We start from the raw sequence: 13,533 nt of genomic DNA, 5'->3' as shown, positions 1-13,533 counted from the left end.
ATGTTATAAATAATAGCTTTTCTTTAGTAATAATAATGAAACCTAAATCAAGATAAAATTTAATAGATGTTTTAAATATAATAAATTAACATAATATTTTAGTTTACTTTTCTACACAAAAGTAATTTACAAAAAACACATAACGAAAATATTAGCAAATACTTTAATTGTACTATTTTTTAATACTTTTTAGGGCAAAGTTTTATTGGCAAGAAAAAAAAATTATATAATTGATAAATAGACATAAATTCACAGATAATTTTAAATTTTTTCTTCCAAAGAATTTTACGTGGTATTTCAGAAAAATATTTACTATAAAATTTCGAAATGTTTCCTGCCCATTATATTTTGTATCAACAATCAAATGAATTTCATTGAAAAGTTTTTGGAAGAAAAATGTGCATGCATAAAATGTTTTTATAAAAATATTGGCAATGAATGAGTAATTTTTTAGGGATAGATTTTAGGTGTTATTTAAAGTTTCCTGATTTTTACAAAATTGATTTTATAAATTTTAAAATTTCAATTTCTTCAAAACTTTCTAAGCAACATTTCATCATGAATTATTTTGAATTCTGTCATGAAGATAAAGGTTCCAAACAAAAAATAGGAGTTTCCATTGTTAACCGGTCCCTTTATTAAGAAAGTTGATTGCCTTGAGAATACTGTTTTCAATGAAATATAATTAACGGCATTTTATTTTAAACTAACAAAGATCAGTTATAACAAAATATTTAATTACCAACTTTACCTTTAAGAATATTAATGTTAATAATTAATTTATTATTTTTCTTGGTCTTCCTTCTTTTAATTAGGAACCATGAATGTCTACCAATGCTTAATCGACATACTTCAAAATATTACAACATTTGATAAGTATATTTCAAGTTTATCTTTGTTATATTACAACATTTGATAATTATCGCCGGTATGCTAAATAAAGAAAAGATTTGCTCTAAGAAACCATCTCAGGTGGCCACAAAACCAGAAAAACAAAAATAATAAGCAATTAACTAACCACAATAAGCTACATCTTTCAGCTGAACTATTCTAGAAGGATGATACAAGTTAATGGGCTTACATTAAAATATACCAATAAGCCAATGAGGCTCATTCTTCTCTCTCAATGATATCAAACTATCACAAAAATACTTCCATTTGTTTTGGTTGGAAGTGAGGAGAGGAAATCACATGATGTTCACTCAATTTTAGAAGTATTGGTTGGTGCAGAACCAACTTCGGCAGAAGAGGTGTCCATATCATTCAGACCTAATTCTTCATTTTGTTCCCATGACCTCTCGTATTCCTCAACTGGAGAAACACCGTGTTAACGACATTGCCAAACAGAAAACCACAATACATGATGACTATGTACATGAAAAACTATGCATCACAGTCTAGATAACCATAACATCAAACAATCAGAATCATTTTTTCACATTCAGCATTAGATCCATTCATCATATAAAATCCAATTTGCAGCCTACTCAGGTCACACTGTAAAGCAAAAGGTTGAAGCACGAGTCCCTAACAAGGGGAAATGTCTGAAATAAACTTATTTTTGTTTGTTTTTTTTCACATGATGGTCTATACTGAATTCGGGGTTTCTAGCAACTCTAATCGTTGAATCGAATCAGATATTTTATGAAATAAAAGATCAATGTTTCAACTTTCCATTATGTATAAAAAAATAAAAATAAAAAAAAAAAAAGACAAGAAACATTTCTCATGTCTATGATGCCAAAGATATGGATAGTGAATGAAATCGGTATAAATATAGAAACGGAAAGGGGATAAAACAGATATTCACAAATTCAACTCAGAAAATGTGAACTTTATCTACACAAAGCATAGCTTTATTTATGTCTGAGTTGGAAAACTTACATGCTAATTGTTTGTCCTCTTTCATATCATCAGTTGCAGGTGCTATAAAAGAATTGGCTAATGCGTCATCAAGAATTAGAGTCCAAGCTTCTTCCAAGCTAAGAAGCTGCATACAATGAAAGGATGCAGATTAAAAAAATTGGGATTAAGACCTGGAAGCAATAAGTTTAAATCGGTTAAGTAAAATTCAAGCCTTCAAATTCAAAGATAGGAAGAGCCGATGCAGTCTATTAGTTGTTGGTATTAGAGAAACATCCAAGTCTAACTCAAAAGTAGCATGGAATATGACCACAGGTCTTTGTTGCTCAGAAGGGACCCATCTTGTGGGATGCATTTGGTTAAAATTCCTTAGACCCTTTTCTCTTTGTTGTCCATTTCTTTCTTATGATAAAATTTATCAAAACTGAAGTGTCAAAACAGGAACAAAACATGACAAGGTCTCTTCCTAAAATAGAACAAATAATACAAGACAAGATCATTTTAGAAAGAAGAATTTACATTGCCAGATGTTATGTATTGCACTCTTCCCTTTTTTCCCAGTTGGCCACAAAACATGGTGCAAGAATAAATATAAAAAATTGCAATAGCAACTGATAGATAGAATTGTACATTGGAGAAATTTAAACCAACTCTCATAAATAGTCATGTGTTACCTTGTTTAGTCTTGTTTTAAAGTCTATCCACTTGCTTCTACTATTTTCATCAAGACTATCTCCAAAAGTAAAGCCATGGACCCTCTCAAGGCCTGAACATGCAAATCATATTGATACATTATAGAAAAAATAAATAGATTATAGGGATAAATATGTTTGTAATCTCTAAACTTGGCCACTTGGAATTTCTTCATATCTTAAACTTTAAAAATGAATAGATATAGTCATTTTAATCTAATAACATTAAAAAAAAAAAAAATTAGTGCGAAACAGCATTCCAAGCTGGCATTTGAGACAGAAAGTGTTAAACAATATAAACAACTCAAACGACGTTTAACACGTCAAAAAAATTTAATGGAGTTACACTAAAAAGACTATATCTATTCATTTTTAAAGTTTAAGGACCAAATCTTGCATCAAAATTTAAAGACAAAAAACTTATTTAATCCGAGATTATATTAAAATCTAAATCACACCACAGGATCAAGAACATCATAAACATGATAAAAGAGAACCGTTTAAACTCTCCACCCTTCCAAAACAAATACAAATTTGGCATTTAGACGACTTTCAAAACATATTTGAGATAGATTTTCAAATGAAAGAAACAAATAATGACGTTAAAGTGGTTGAAAAATGAAAAATCTATTGAAAAGAAAAATGTTTTCATCATTTTGTTACAATTGAAGCTGAACAAAGTGTATGGGTACTATGATGTCCTTTCCTTTCTCAAAGATCACTCTGAATCCTCCTATCTCATTAGGATGCTGCCTAGATTATAGTTTATGTGATTGATAGAAAGGATACTTACTTTCACCAATTCTTGTGATTAAACCTTCAACAGTTGTAACTATTCCTCCAAGGGTTCCGCTTGCCAGCTCCAAGTCAAGTTCCGGAACTTTTACACTTGCAGTATCAGACTAATCAAACCAAACTACTCAGTCAATAGATATAAAATGTATAGATCTCCGATTGCATAATGTTTAAATTGTCTGGCCTACATGGCTACCGTCATGACATTTTTAACAGGTTGTCTTTACAAGCAAGACTGTACGTGTATCATAACAACTTTTGACATATCATTGAAAACAGAACATGTTCATGTTAACGTTTCTAAGTTATCTTTTGATGAATCATTTCAGCTTTCTGATAACCCCAAAATGCGAATTTAATTCCTTAAAATGCTATAGATATCAAAATACATTGAAGAATAAAGTAAAATTTTAAAGTAGCACTGAAAGAGCTCTCATGATTAGTTTCTATACTTAGTTACTTTAAACTTTCAGCAAAACAAGTTTGGAAGCTTACGATTTTCCCCACATTTGAAAGCTATAACCTCAATAACCAAAACACAAAGTACCTTCCTTTTAATGAGATTTCTTTTACCGATCCAAATTTGCAGTAATAGCAGACTAGAAATAAGAAAATTACATGCTCCCTAAATGCAAGGATAAACTACAAGATCCATCATTCATCCCTAAACATATATAAATAAGAAACTAATGGTTTGAGATTAGTTAAGATCACGAAAAGAATTGCTGACCTTTATTACATCACGGCTAAGGTCATTGACATTCTTCACAGAAAGAGTAATTTTTTTCCCCTTTTCAGGAATTCGTCCACCAGGTTTCAACTGCAAAGTGAAAATTAATTATAATCCAGCCCTAAAAAGACAGAGCCGCACTCAAGAAATCAGCATACCTCAGAGTTGCGGTAGCCACAGATATCACATGTGGATGCCATAACAATTACTTCTTGAAAGTAAGGAATATCTGTCCATTGTTAAGCTCAACAGTGTGGAAGAAATACCAAGAATTGTTCATGCAACAAAATAAAATATAAAATTGGGATGTGGCATTGACACTGTTATCAAGAAAGCAAGTAAAGATTATCTAGTTTTTAACTGATCAGCAAATGGAGTACATGTCAACATTGTAGATAGATGTTTCATTTTGAAATTAATTTTGAGAAGATTAAATCCATAGTCAAGTTTCTGAATTTGAAAGTAGATCATTTTCAGGATTTTTAATTGAACACATGGTTATCCGAAAAATATTCAGCACCAAATCGATGATGCTAAGCTTCAATTTTCAACTTAAAACATGAAACTAGAATCAAAACAGAATTTGAAATAACGAAAAGCCATCCCCTATAGTTTATACAATTACAGTTTACTGCAGACCAAAATAGTGAGGAAAGCTCCAAATTTCAACTTGAATACAAACATGGAATCAAAGAAAAATAAGTCCCAATAGTTTATATAATTTTATATTACCCCACAAAGTTATGTACTCTAGCATACACAATATAAATCCTCTTTAACCCAATAAATTTTAAATTATCGAGTTTAAAATGATAGAATCCTTCTAAAGAAACGTAACATAATCAAACAATATCCCAAGAAAAGTATTGAAAATGCTGCTAAGAGGATACTGGTGACAAACATTCGAGTCTCACACTTGGCAGCACAGGCACCACAAGTAGATGGGAAAGTCATCACCTGTCAATAAAAAGCAGCAATCTGACACCGAGTGAACAAACAAATAAGGCCAAAACTTGGTACACATAACTATAGTTCAGCAATTGTACCTCTTCTGGTGCCGTATATCGAAACAAGGCTTCAGCCATTTCTGCACTGTTACTCTGAGCAATGGCTCGATGCCCAGCTGTAGCCCCTATTGATCCATGTGGTTCTGTCCTTACCTGATCAGTAGGCACAGCTTCTCCCCCTTCCAGGACATCAACACGAGTTCCTTCAATCTGTGTGGAATCAACAAGGTATCCCAATGATGCTTGCTGCTCAGGAGTTCTCTCATAAAACTTGATCGTCAATGATGGATCAGACGATGGTGCAAACCTATTCAATGTGTTCTCCATTTACTTAAAATAGTACCAGATAGTGGACTAATATTACCAAGTACCAAATGCCGGCACAAGTTTGCCTAACCAACAAATATATGTTTGTCTTGACCAATTTCAAATAAGTTAAAAGATACAATATGGTATGATTCAGAAATGCATGCATCTAAACCAAAGTCACGCACAAGCACAATGTGACTAAATTTGAGCCCATACAGAGGTCAACACAATTTACAAACTAAACCACATTCATCTCTTGAACAACAAATCCACGAGGCTGCTATGTTATCACTGAATGCCTTGTGTCACTTACTTGTATGTGAAGGATACCTTTATAATCTCTTCTCTAATTAAAATACTTTTATTCATTTAAAAAACATCAACAATGTACAATAGCTTACGGGTTTTCGATGAAGCTATTTCCAGCAGGATCATCAAGAATAAAGGTGATGGCTGATTCTCCTGTTGCACAGGCTCGCAGTTTCACCAAGAACTGATCAATTGCATCAGCTGTCTCTGGAGTCACTTTCTAGCAGATAGAAAGCATATCATTAATTAAGTTACTTAAAGAGAAACTCATATTTCAGAAAAAAATATTTAGCACAGAAACAAGTAGTACTTTGCGTTCCTCTTGAAGGGCCTGAAGTTCATCACCTGCTCTCATAAGTATCCCTTCCACCTATAATTACAGAGCAAAAGATATTGTTGAATCATTTGACTACAATTTTCAACAGTTCAATGTTCATGAATTTTCACAAAATGAGCGTTAGAGTTCTCTGATACCCACAATTTACATTTCCAATTGTAGAAACTAAGAATAGTATTCACGATGGGTATCATCCTGGCTACAAAATACAGGGTGCATATGGAAATTGCCAAAGTTATGATACGATTGAGTTGGACCTAGAGCTTCAGAAATCTAAACTAAATCAAACAAACTAAAAATCAATAGACTAAAAGGATAACAATCTCTTCTTATTAATTCTGCAATTGTTTTGACCAAGTAGAAAGGACACATTGACATCTTTATTCACTAGTTGACTATACACATGCGGAGTAAATTTAGCCATCTTAAAATAAAAAGGCAGTGTTGAGAATTGAGATATTCACTGACAAAATAAATAACAGCTAACTCCCTGTCCTACCCCGAAAAAAAAATTGAAGCAAACCTGTCATTGCCAGGAACATAATACAACAAAGTAAATTGAAATATGTATCAGAAGTACCGTTGACAGACTACCACGCTGAGCCTCTGGTGGAATCTCAAAATCCAGTTCAGGTATCTGCAAAATCATACATATAAGCAAGGTGTCCTTTGAATAAATGTATTACAAAGTAGACTGAATTTTCAATAATAGAGTGATTAGTCACTAAAATTTAGACTCAACATTTTAAATTGTTTCTTTCATAAAAATGCCTATCTTTCTATCTATCTAAATAGACAGCATATAGATAAATAGGTAGGCAGATGATATGAGTTCAACTAAGACTATGTGCCGTAGCCCTAAGACTTCAAAGAGACAAGAACCAGGGTGTCGATGAACTAAAGAATTTTTAAGATTACAATCTAAATAGGAAACAGAGTAAACAAGTTTAAATAATTATAAAGAAAATAAACAACAAATTTAAATACCTTAATGGTAGCAGATTCTGATTTAACCACTTGACGATTTAGCATCTGCATTCAATAAACTTGTCAGACACTTGTATAAACAAATTATCATAACGGTAAGCAAAAAGGACAAGCTTACAAACAAAAATAAAATAATACCAAGGAAGCATACATAGGCCATAATTTATTCTATACGGCTATTTCCTGGAGGATGTTCTGTTTCATGCAATAAGACTACTGGTTAGTGAAAATTTGGTTACTATATGCATCAATGTTCTACCAAGGACAATTTAAATTTTCATATTTCTTTCCCTATTTTGTATGACAAACAACATATACTATATTCAAAAAGCCTCCTAGCTTCATAATTACATCTGTAATCCCAGTTTGACCACTTCCTTCATAAACATGGTGAGAAAAGGGGCAAGAAAAAGCTGAACTAGAATTGCAGCATTCTTTCCAGTTTCCATCACAGAGGTGCCTATCATACTTTATTCAGTAAAATGCTCACAATATACCAGCCATGCCAGTTGCACTGTTTTTAATTGCAAACATCCTCATAAGGTGCTAAAGACTGGCAAAAGTCACTGGCAGGAGGAAGGAGCCATGATGCCAAAGAGAACAAAAACCATAATATTAAAAAAGAAAAGTTCATTACGGCGCCATCCTAGAAAGTTCTTTTACAATTTGAACGGATGTTACTATTCTATGGCCTCATTCAGGATGACTTAGTTTTTCAGGACAGTTTTCAGTTGTAATTTTCAATACAAAGACAATATTAGTAGTAGTGATCATGATTGTGTTGGCAGAAATCGTGATGGTAATAGCAATCATGATGATGGTGGTAATGGTGACTGGATGTGTTTCAAAATTAGGAGAAAAATTATTCCAGCTCCATTTTGGCTAAATGCATTTTGTTTTGAAAATTGCATTTGAACTGAAAGCCCACAATCACCCTAAATGGGGCTTAAGATATTTCAATGTCTAGATGAAAATATTCACCAGGTTGAGTATGGAAGAAGACTGAAGAGCACAATCTTGATTTTGTTTTAGCCGCTTAAATTTTTTATATCTAATTTTGGTCTTCCAAGTTTAAAAAGTTTTAGTCCCTTAAATTTGAAAAAAAAAAACATGAATTCAGTGCCTAGACATCAAATTTTGAGGAACCAAAATAATCTTTTGAAAACTGATTTTAGTCCCCTCCAATTTAATGTCTAGGGAATAAAACCATCTTTTTTTTTCTAATTCAAAGAACTAAAATGAACTTATTTTAGTTTGGGAGACCAAAACCAAATTCACCCCAAAGTTTAGAAACTAAAAACATAATTAAACCTATAAAAAAATATAAAAACTATTTAAAGCATAATATAGACTATGATCAACATAAGAATAAAAATAATAAAAAATATAACAAGATATTTAAAGCATAATGTATAATGGAATAATTTACTTGTTACTTTACAAACAAGAATTAGTGATAATATTTTTTTTAATTATTTGATTTAGTTTAAACTTGTTTAGTAGAAATCTATTGACAAAGCAAGATGCTTTACTATTGTAATTTATTGTTTTATAACGGTGTTTTTATGGAATTCAAATGTTACTATGGTATTTATTGTTAACATTTTTTACGGTAAGCAAACTCTTTCGAGTTTGAGACGAGTCTACAAAGCCTCCACGTCTTCTATGAACTCTTAAGTTTGACAATCTTGATTGCATGCCATCTTTCTTCATATAGTTTCATATCATTACATGATAGATGTCTTTTACAATGTTAAACTCGATATTCTACCTAGGATAAGGAGGAGATTAAGAACTCGTAGATACGGGATCTTAACTTGGACGATAAGATCTTAGGATTTTACTTAAAATGCAAAATTATACATATATAGTACATATGCATAAGAATATCATAAACAAAGAAAATAACCTCTTAAATCACAGTATTAAAACAAAAGTAGATAAAAATTATAATAGTAGTAAGTCATAGTATCCAAATAGTATAATCAGAAATCTGGGAAAGAAATTCTTAATTCTATTTTTTTAGTTGACTAGAAAATTATGCTGTTGAACTTTCTTAGAATCTAAGTTTAGGATTTAAGTTAACCACAAAATACTGGTTTGTTAAGTAAAATTTTCCAAGCCTTATGCGGGATTTATACTCACCCACTCACACCTATCACAATGAGGGTTCACAAGGCTGCAAATCATGGTGGGCCAGGGTTGTCCTTAATTAATGTGCATTTGAGCCGCCAACCCCTATTCCAAGGTCTATCAGACTGGATTCCGCCAATGCAGGTGACCCAGCAATTTATTTAGGATTGGCTTTGTTACCAAAATAGAATTCGAGCTTAAACCCCACAAAATTAACTTGTATGGTAAGGATTACTAAGCTGAAAATGTTGCTACAGCCAAAGGAAGGTGCAATAATAGAAGTTACAGGTGGCACTAGTCTAAGGAAACAATGGAATCACAGAGCGAAGGTATGCAGTTCTGACAATGAAAAGGTTGAATCAATGCAAGACGGAGAAGGTTACTAATAGGTTGGGAAGGGCTTCACAAATGAGAAGAAAGGGATTTTCCAGGGTGTATTCAACTCATGGGACAGTATGATCCTACAAGGTAAATATTGATTCTAACACCAATGGTCTTCTAACTTAAACATGGATGCTATTTAAGAGAAAGACATCGGCAAAAGTGTGAAAAATCATCCTTCAAACTAGGGCAGTCACTGTTGTCAAGAACCTCAGCATGGACATTAACTGAATGGCAAGAAGATAGATGATAAAGAGTATTGGAGTACCTGCACCCATATCAGTATTATATGTACCCTGGTTACTACAACATGTTTTAAAATTCATCTAGGGCCATATATGTTGTGTTATATCATTTATAATAATCATTTGGGGATGGGGAGTTGAAATTTGAATAAACCCAACCTTCTGTTCGCCTGATGGGATTGCCAAAGTGTAGCGACAACCACGTGGTTGAATTTCACCAGCAAACTGTACTTCATTGTTCCTAACAGATAAAAATCAATAACTTTTGAGAAAGATCAAAGGAACCGATAATATTCAATGCACGAGAGGAGGGCATAGACTTAAGGGTTTACCTCTCACCACAGTGTGGACATTCAAAAGCTGATAACAAAATCTGCAGGAAAGGTAAATGTGGGGAGTTATATTTAAGAAAACAAATGGACAGACAAAACAAAAGAAAACAGCAGATGAAAATAACAGAAAATAACAGTATGCAATATGATTCGTTATCTAATTTGTGAATCAAAAATGATAATTCATTTAATTGAAATGTGTAACAGAAAACATCAGGAAAAGAAAAAGTGAATGAGGCCTAAGCATAAGGATAACAGAAACAAAGGTGAAATTTAACTTCATATATGATATATCCCAATACCTATCAATGAAAGATCAAAAACAGTAACCACTTGCCAATCACAAGAGTAAATGGAGATATAGACAAGACATACCTTTCTGAAGTGAGGAATTAAAGTCAATAAAAATCTTGTAATCCCCTGACAAACATGACAGAAATTCAGGTCAGGTGATAAAATTTAAAAATTTTGGATGAAAATACAATGTTAAAGCTTAGGGCGTACTTGAATCATTTCTTCACTAATAAATAACTGTTTCATTGATTTTTAACATGGCCATGGATAAAACAACACAAAAGATGAAACACACAAAGTGTCATTACTCAATTACTCGGGTAACGATGTCTCTTGTAAATAAATGAAGTGCTAACTATTCTACTACCACTAGTCCATAATTAAGAGCTTAATTAAGTTCCCCTTACATGAAACTTCAAGGCATAAATTTGATTACTAAAATAAACTAGAAAATGGCTTATATTGATAATTTTCTGCCAAAAGCCTATGCTAACTGTCATTACAGGAAATGATGCTGTTGGAATATCTCAACTGAAAGCCCATACTAACCAAATAGTACTATTACAAGTAACTTTTTCAAACTTGGGCAAAATGAAAACTAAGTTACCTCAGTTCAAGCCGTCGTAAGTTCAAAGCGGTGTTCACTACCACCCCACAAACCCCAAACTAAACGCATTGATGGATAAATTAAACACACCACCAACTCATGAATTAAACGCATCGAAGCAAGGGAGGAAAAAAAAGGTGCATGGTTTAGAACATGAGAAGGTTCACCAACAAGAGAAAAAAGAATAGTGTACTGAGTACAAATTAAACGCATTGACGCAGGGAAAGAAAAAAACAAGCTGCATTATTTAAACTTCATAAACGTTCATCGAGTAATTACGAGGGAAGAGAAAAAACAAAGAGTAAACATGATCGAGCATTGTACATATTATACTAAAAGCAATGACGCGAAGAAGAAGAAGAAAAAACAAATGAGCATGGCATGTACTTCTAAAGTTCACCGAGTAATTACGAGGGACGCCAAAAGAAGGAGTTAAAGTAATCGAGTACTGAATACAAATTAAACGCATTGACGCAGGGGAAGAAGAAAACGAAACGCTAACATCGCAAAGTTCACAGAGTAAAGAAATAAAGGTAAAAGAATGGAGAATTGAATCGGTGAGTCAACCACGCCGGCGGTGAGCGAAAAAGTAGAAACGAACGCGGTGAATTCAGTGAAAAGCCCAAGGAAAAGCAAACGGTGACGGAAAATGGGAGAAGCTTACGTTTTCACCACATCGCATGCAAAGACTTTCGAGGCTGTAGAGAGGAGCGTCACCGTCATCAGCTGAAACGGCTTCCACAACCGATCCTACATCCACGATTTGCTCGTTTTTCGCATTCCCTTCCATTACTAAATTCCACGATTCCCTTCGCGTTATTGTGAGAAACTTCTATTTCAACCGGAGTTCCTGAACCGCTGGAAAAGAAGGAGAATTCTGAGTTTTATTTGCCTGTTTTGTGTTCGGGAAGACGCTGGAAGGAACTAGGGTACACGTCATCGGGTTAAGTTATTTGGGTCGGGGCATTATATGGCCCAATTACTTGTTGGATTCAAACGTTGAATTTACGCGGTTCACATTTAAATTGTTGGATGAGTTCTTCACCGGTTCGAATGAATTGATGAGTTATTCAATGTAATATGTTTAAATATAATACGTTTTAAGGATGAATGTTTAATTTTATTTGTAAAAGCCAACCAAGTTATGTTCTAGCACCAGTTTTAATTTCTGTCGTTGAAAAAATATTTAATTTTACTAATTTATATCTACATATATTTACATTTATTTTTAATTTTATCTTTTAAATAAAGTTTTTAAAAAATAAAATATTTTTTATTTGATTGTTTTTTAAATTTATTTACTTTTTAATTAAAAGATTTTCAAAATAAAAATTATTTACAATAAAACTATTAAAATTAAGTATATTTAATCTTATTATTATTATTATTATAATAATAATAATAATGATGATATAGATAAGTTAAATTTGTAGAAATTCATTCTCCAACTTAAAAAAAAAAAAAATCTAATATTGTTATATGTAATTTCTTTGTTAGAATTAACTTAGTATAAATGGACTTACGAAGTTGTAAAACTTGGGGATTTTAATACAAAGTCTAAGTTATTAATTAAAATATTTTGAGTTAAGGTTTATTTTAATATTAGGTAAGTGATTAGAGTAGAGTGTATGGTGGTGAATGTCTCATGTATATACCTTTGGTGATGTGAAATAATTAATCATTTGAATTAAAAATGTGAAAAATAAGATAATGGACAAAACAGCATAACTTAAATAGAAATAAAAGGAGGACTCGTGAAGAGAAAAAAATGAAAGAATTATTCATTGAGTCTTTATGATGTTATTCTCATTCAAAAGCTTACATCGTTTATGTCTTTCTTTGAACTATAAAATCTTTTCAAGTTACCAGATTTTATTGTATTGAATATATAATCTCTTTAAGAGTTTTTTGAATCTACACTTATAAACCAAAAGCACCTTAGTTATGTTGGTGAATTTAGAAGTGAATCAAAACACTTGTTTATTTAGTTCAGGAAAACAAAATGGTCTAGTCAAGTAGACTAGTTGGAACTAGGAGTGGGTAAACTTTAATTCACTTGGATTGTTGTACACCAAGAATGGTTTATACTCCTTGTAATCTTTGTAAAGATTAAGAACTAGACGTAGCTTAGATTGAAGTGAACCAATATAAAAATACTTATGTTATTGTTTTACTTATTAAATGTTTTCCTAAACACTCAGTTAAAAACACAAGCTTCTAATGATAATGGTCTAAAAATCGTTATTTTTATACTTGAAATTGATATTAAAACACACCCTTTATGACTTAGAATGAGCTTAGAATCATGCAAAACACTTAAGTTAGGTTACAAGAGAATCAAAGGTGGTTTTAGAGATATTATGATTGGTTTTACATTGTTTTGATAGGATTTAATGAGAATTGAAGGATGGAAAGTGAAGTAGGAAGGAGTTGGACTCAAGAAAGGATGAAGAAAGGTGCAAAAGAGGAATCACTCTCACCACTCAGCACCAATTTCAGCGCTGAGCGCCAA

The 13,533-nt window shown here is 32.2% G+C and overlaps 1 protein-coding gene across 2 annotated transcripts; it reads right to left on the bottom strand.

The window, feature by feature from the left end:
- Nucleotides 1-858: 858 nt before the first annotated feature.
- On the bottom strand, nucleotides 859-11,909 carry LOC106765649 (zinc finger protein ZPR1). Of its 2 annotated transcripts, none has more exons than XM_014650335.2 (16): nucleotides 11,686-11,906; nucleotides 10,496-10,540; nucleotides 10,121-10,161; nucleotides 9,948-10,029; nucleotides 7,030-7,074; nucleotides 6,623-6,679; nucleotides 6,016-6,075; nucleotides 5,798-5,925; nucleotides 5,127-5,394; nucleotides 4,971-5,037; nucleotides 4,239-4,309; nucleotides 4,081-4,170; nucleotides 3,349-3,457; nucleotides 2,538-2,629; nucleotides 1,885-1,990; nucleotides 859-1,311 (listed from the first exon to the last, which is right to left on the bottom strand). In XM_014650335.2, exons 1-16 carry the CDS (start codon nucleotides 11,809-11,811, stop codon nucleotides 1,199-1,201), a joined length of 1,500 nt encoding a protein of 499 aa, XP_014505821.1. In that variant the 5' UTR covers nucleotides 11,812-11,906; the 3' UTR covers nucleotides 859-1,198. The 2 variants fall into 2 exon arrangements, 1 of the variants encoding a protein (XP_014505821.1); XR_002668473.1 differs by having other exon boundaries at nucleotides 1,268-1,311; nucleotides 1,885-2,036; nucleotides 11,686-11,909.
- Nucleotides 11,910-13,533: the final 1,624 nt, after the last annotated feature.

This window comes from Vigna radiata, chromosome 7 (assembly GCF_000741045.1).
Source record: "Vigna radiata var. radiata cultivar VC1973A chromosome 7, Vradiata_ver6, whole genome shotgun sequence".
Classification (NCBI taxonomy): Eukaryota; Viridiplantae; Streptophyta; class Magnoliopsida; order Fabales; family Fabaceae; genus Vigna; species Vigna radiata.
Note: the sequence above shows the minus strand (reverse complement) of the source record. Positions and strands in the feature narration are given on the sequence as shown.

Bases quoted from the DNA above. Each gene is read 5' to 3' on its own strand.
- LOC106765649 (XM_014650335.2), bottom strand. From the start codon at position 11,811: ATGGAAGGGAATGCGAAAAACGAGCAAATCGTGGATGTAGGATCGGTT. The intron at 7,075-9,947 runs GTTGGGTTTATT...TATTGAATGCAG, and splicing joins TCCCATCAGGCGAACAGAAG to ATGCTAAATCGTCAAGTGGT. The intron at 4,171-4,238 runs GTATGCTGATTT...TTCACTTTGCAG, and splicing joins GTGGCTACCGCAACTCTGAG to TTGAAACCTGGTGGACGAAT.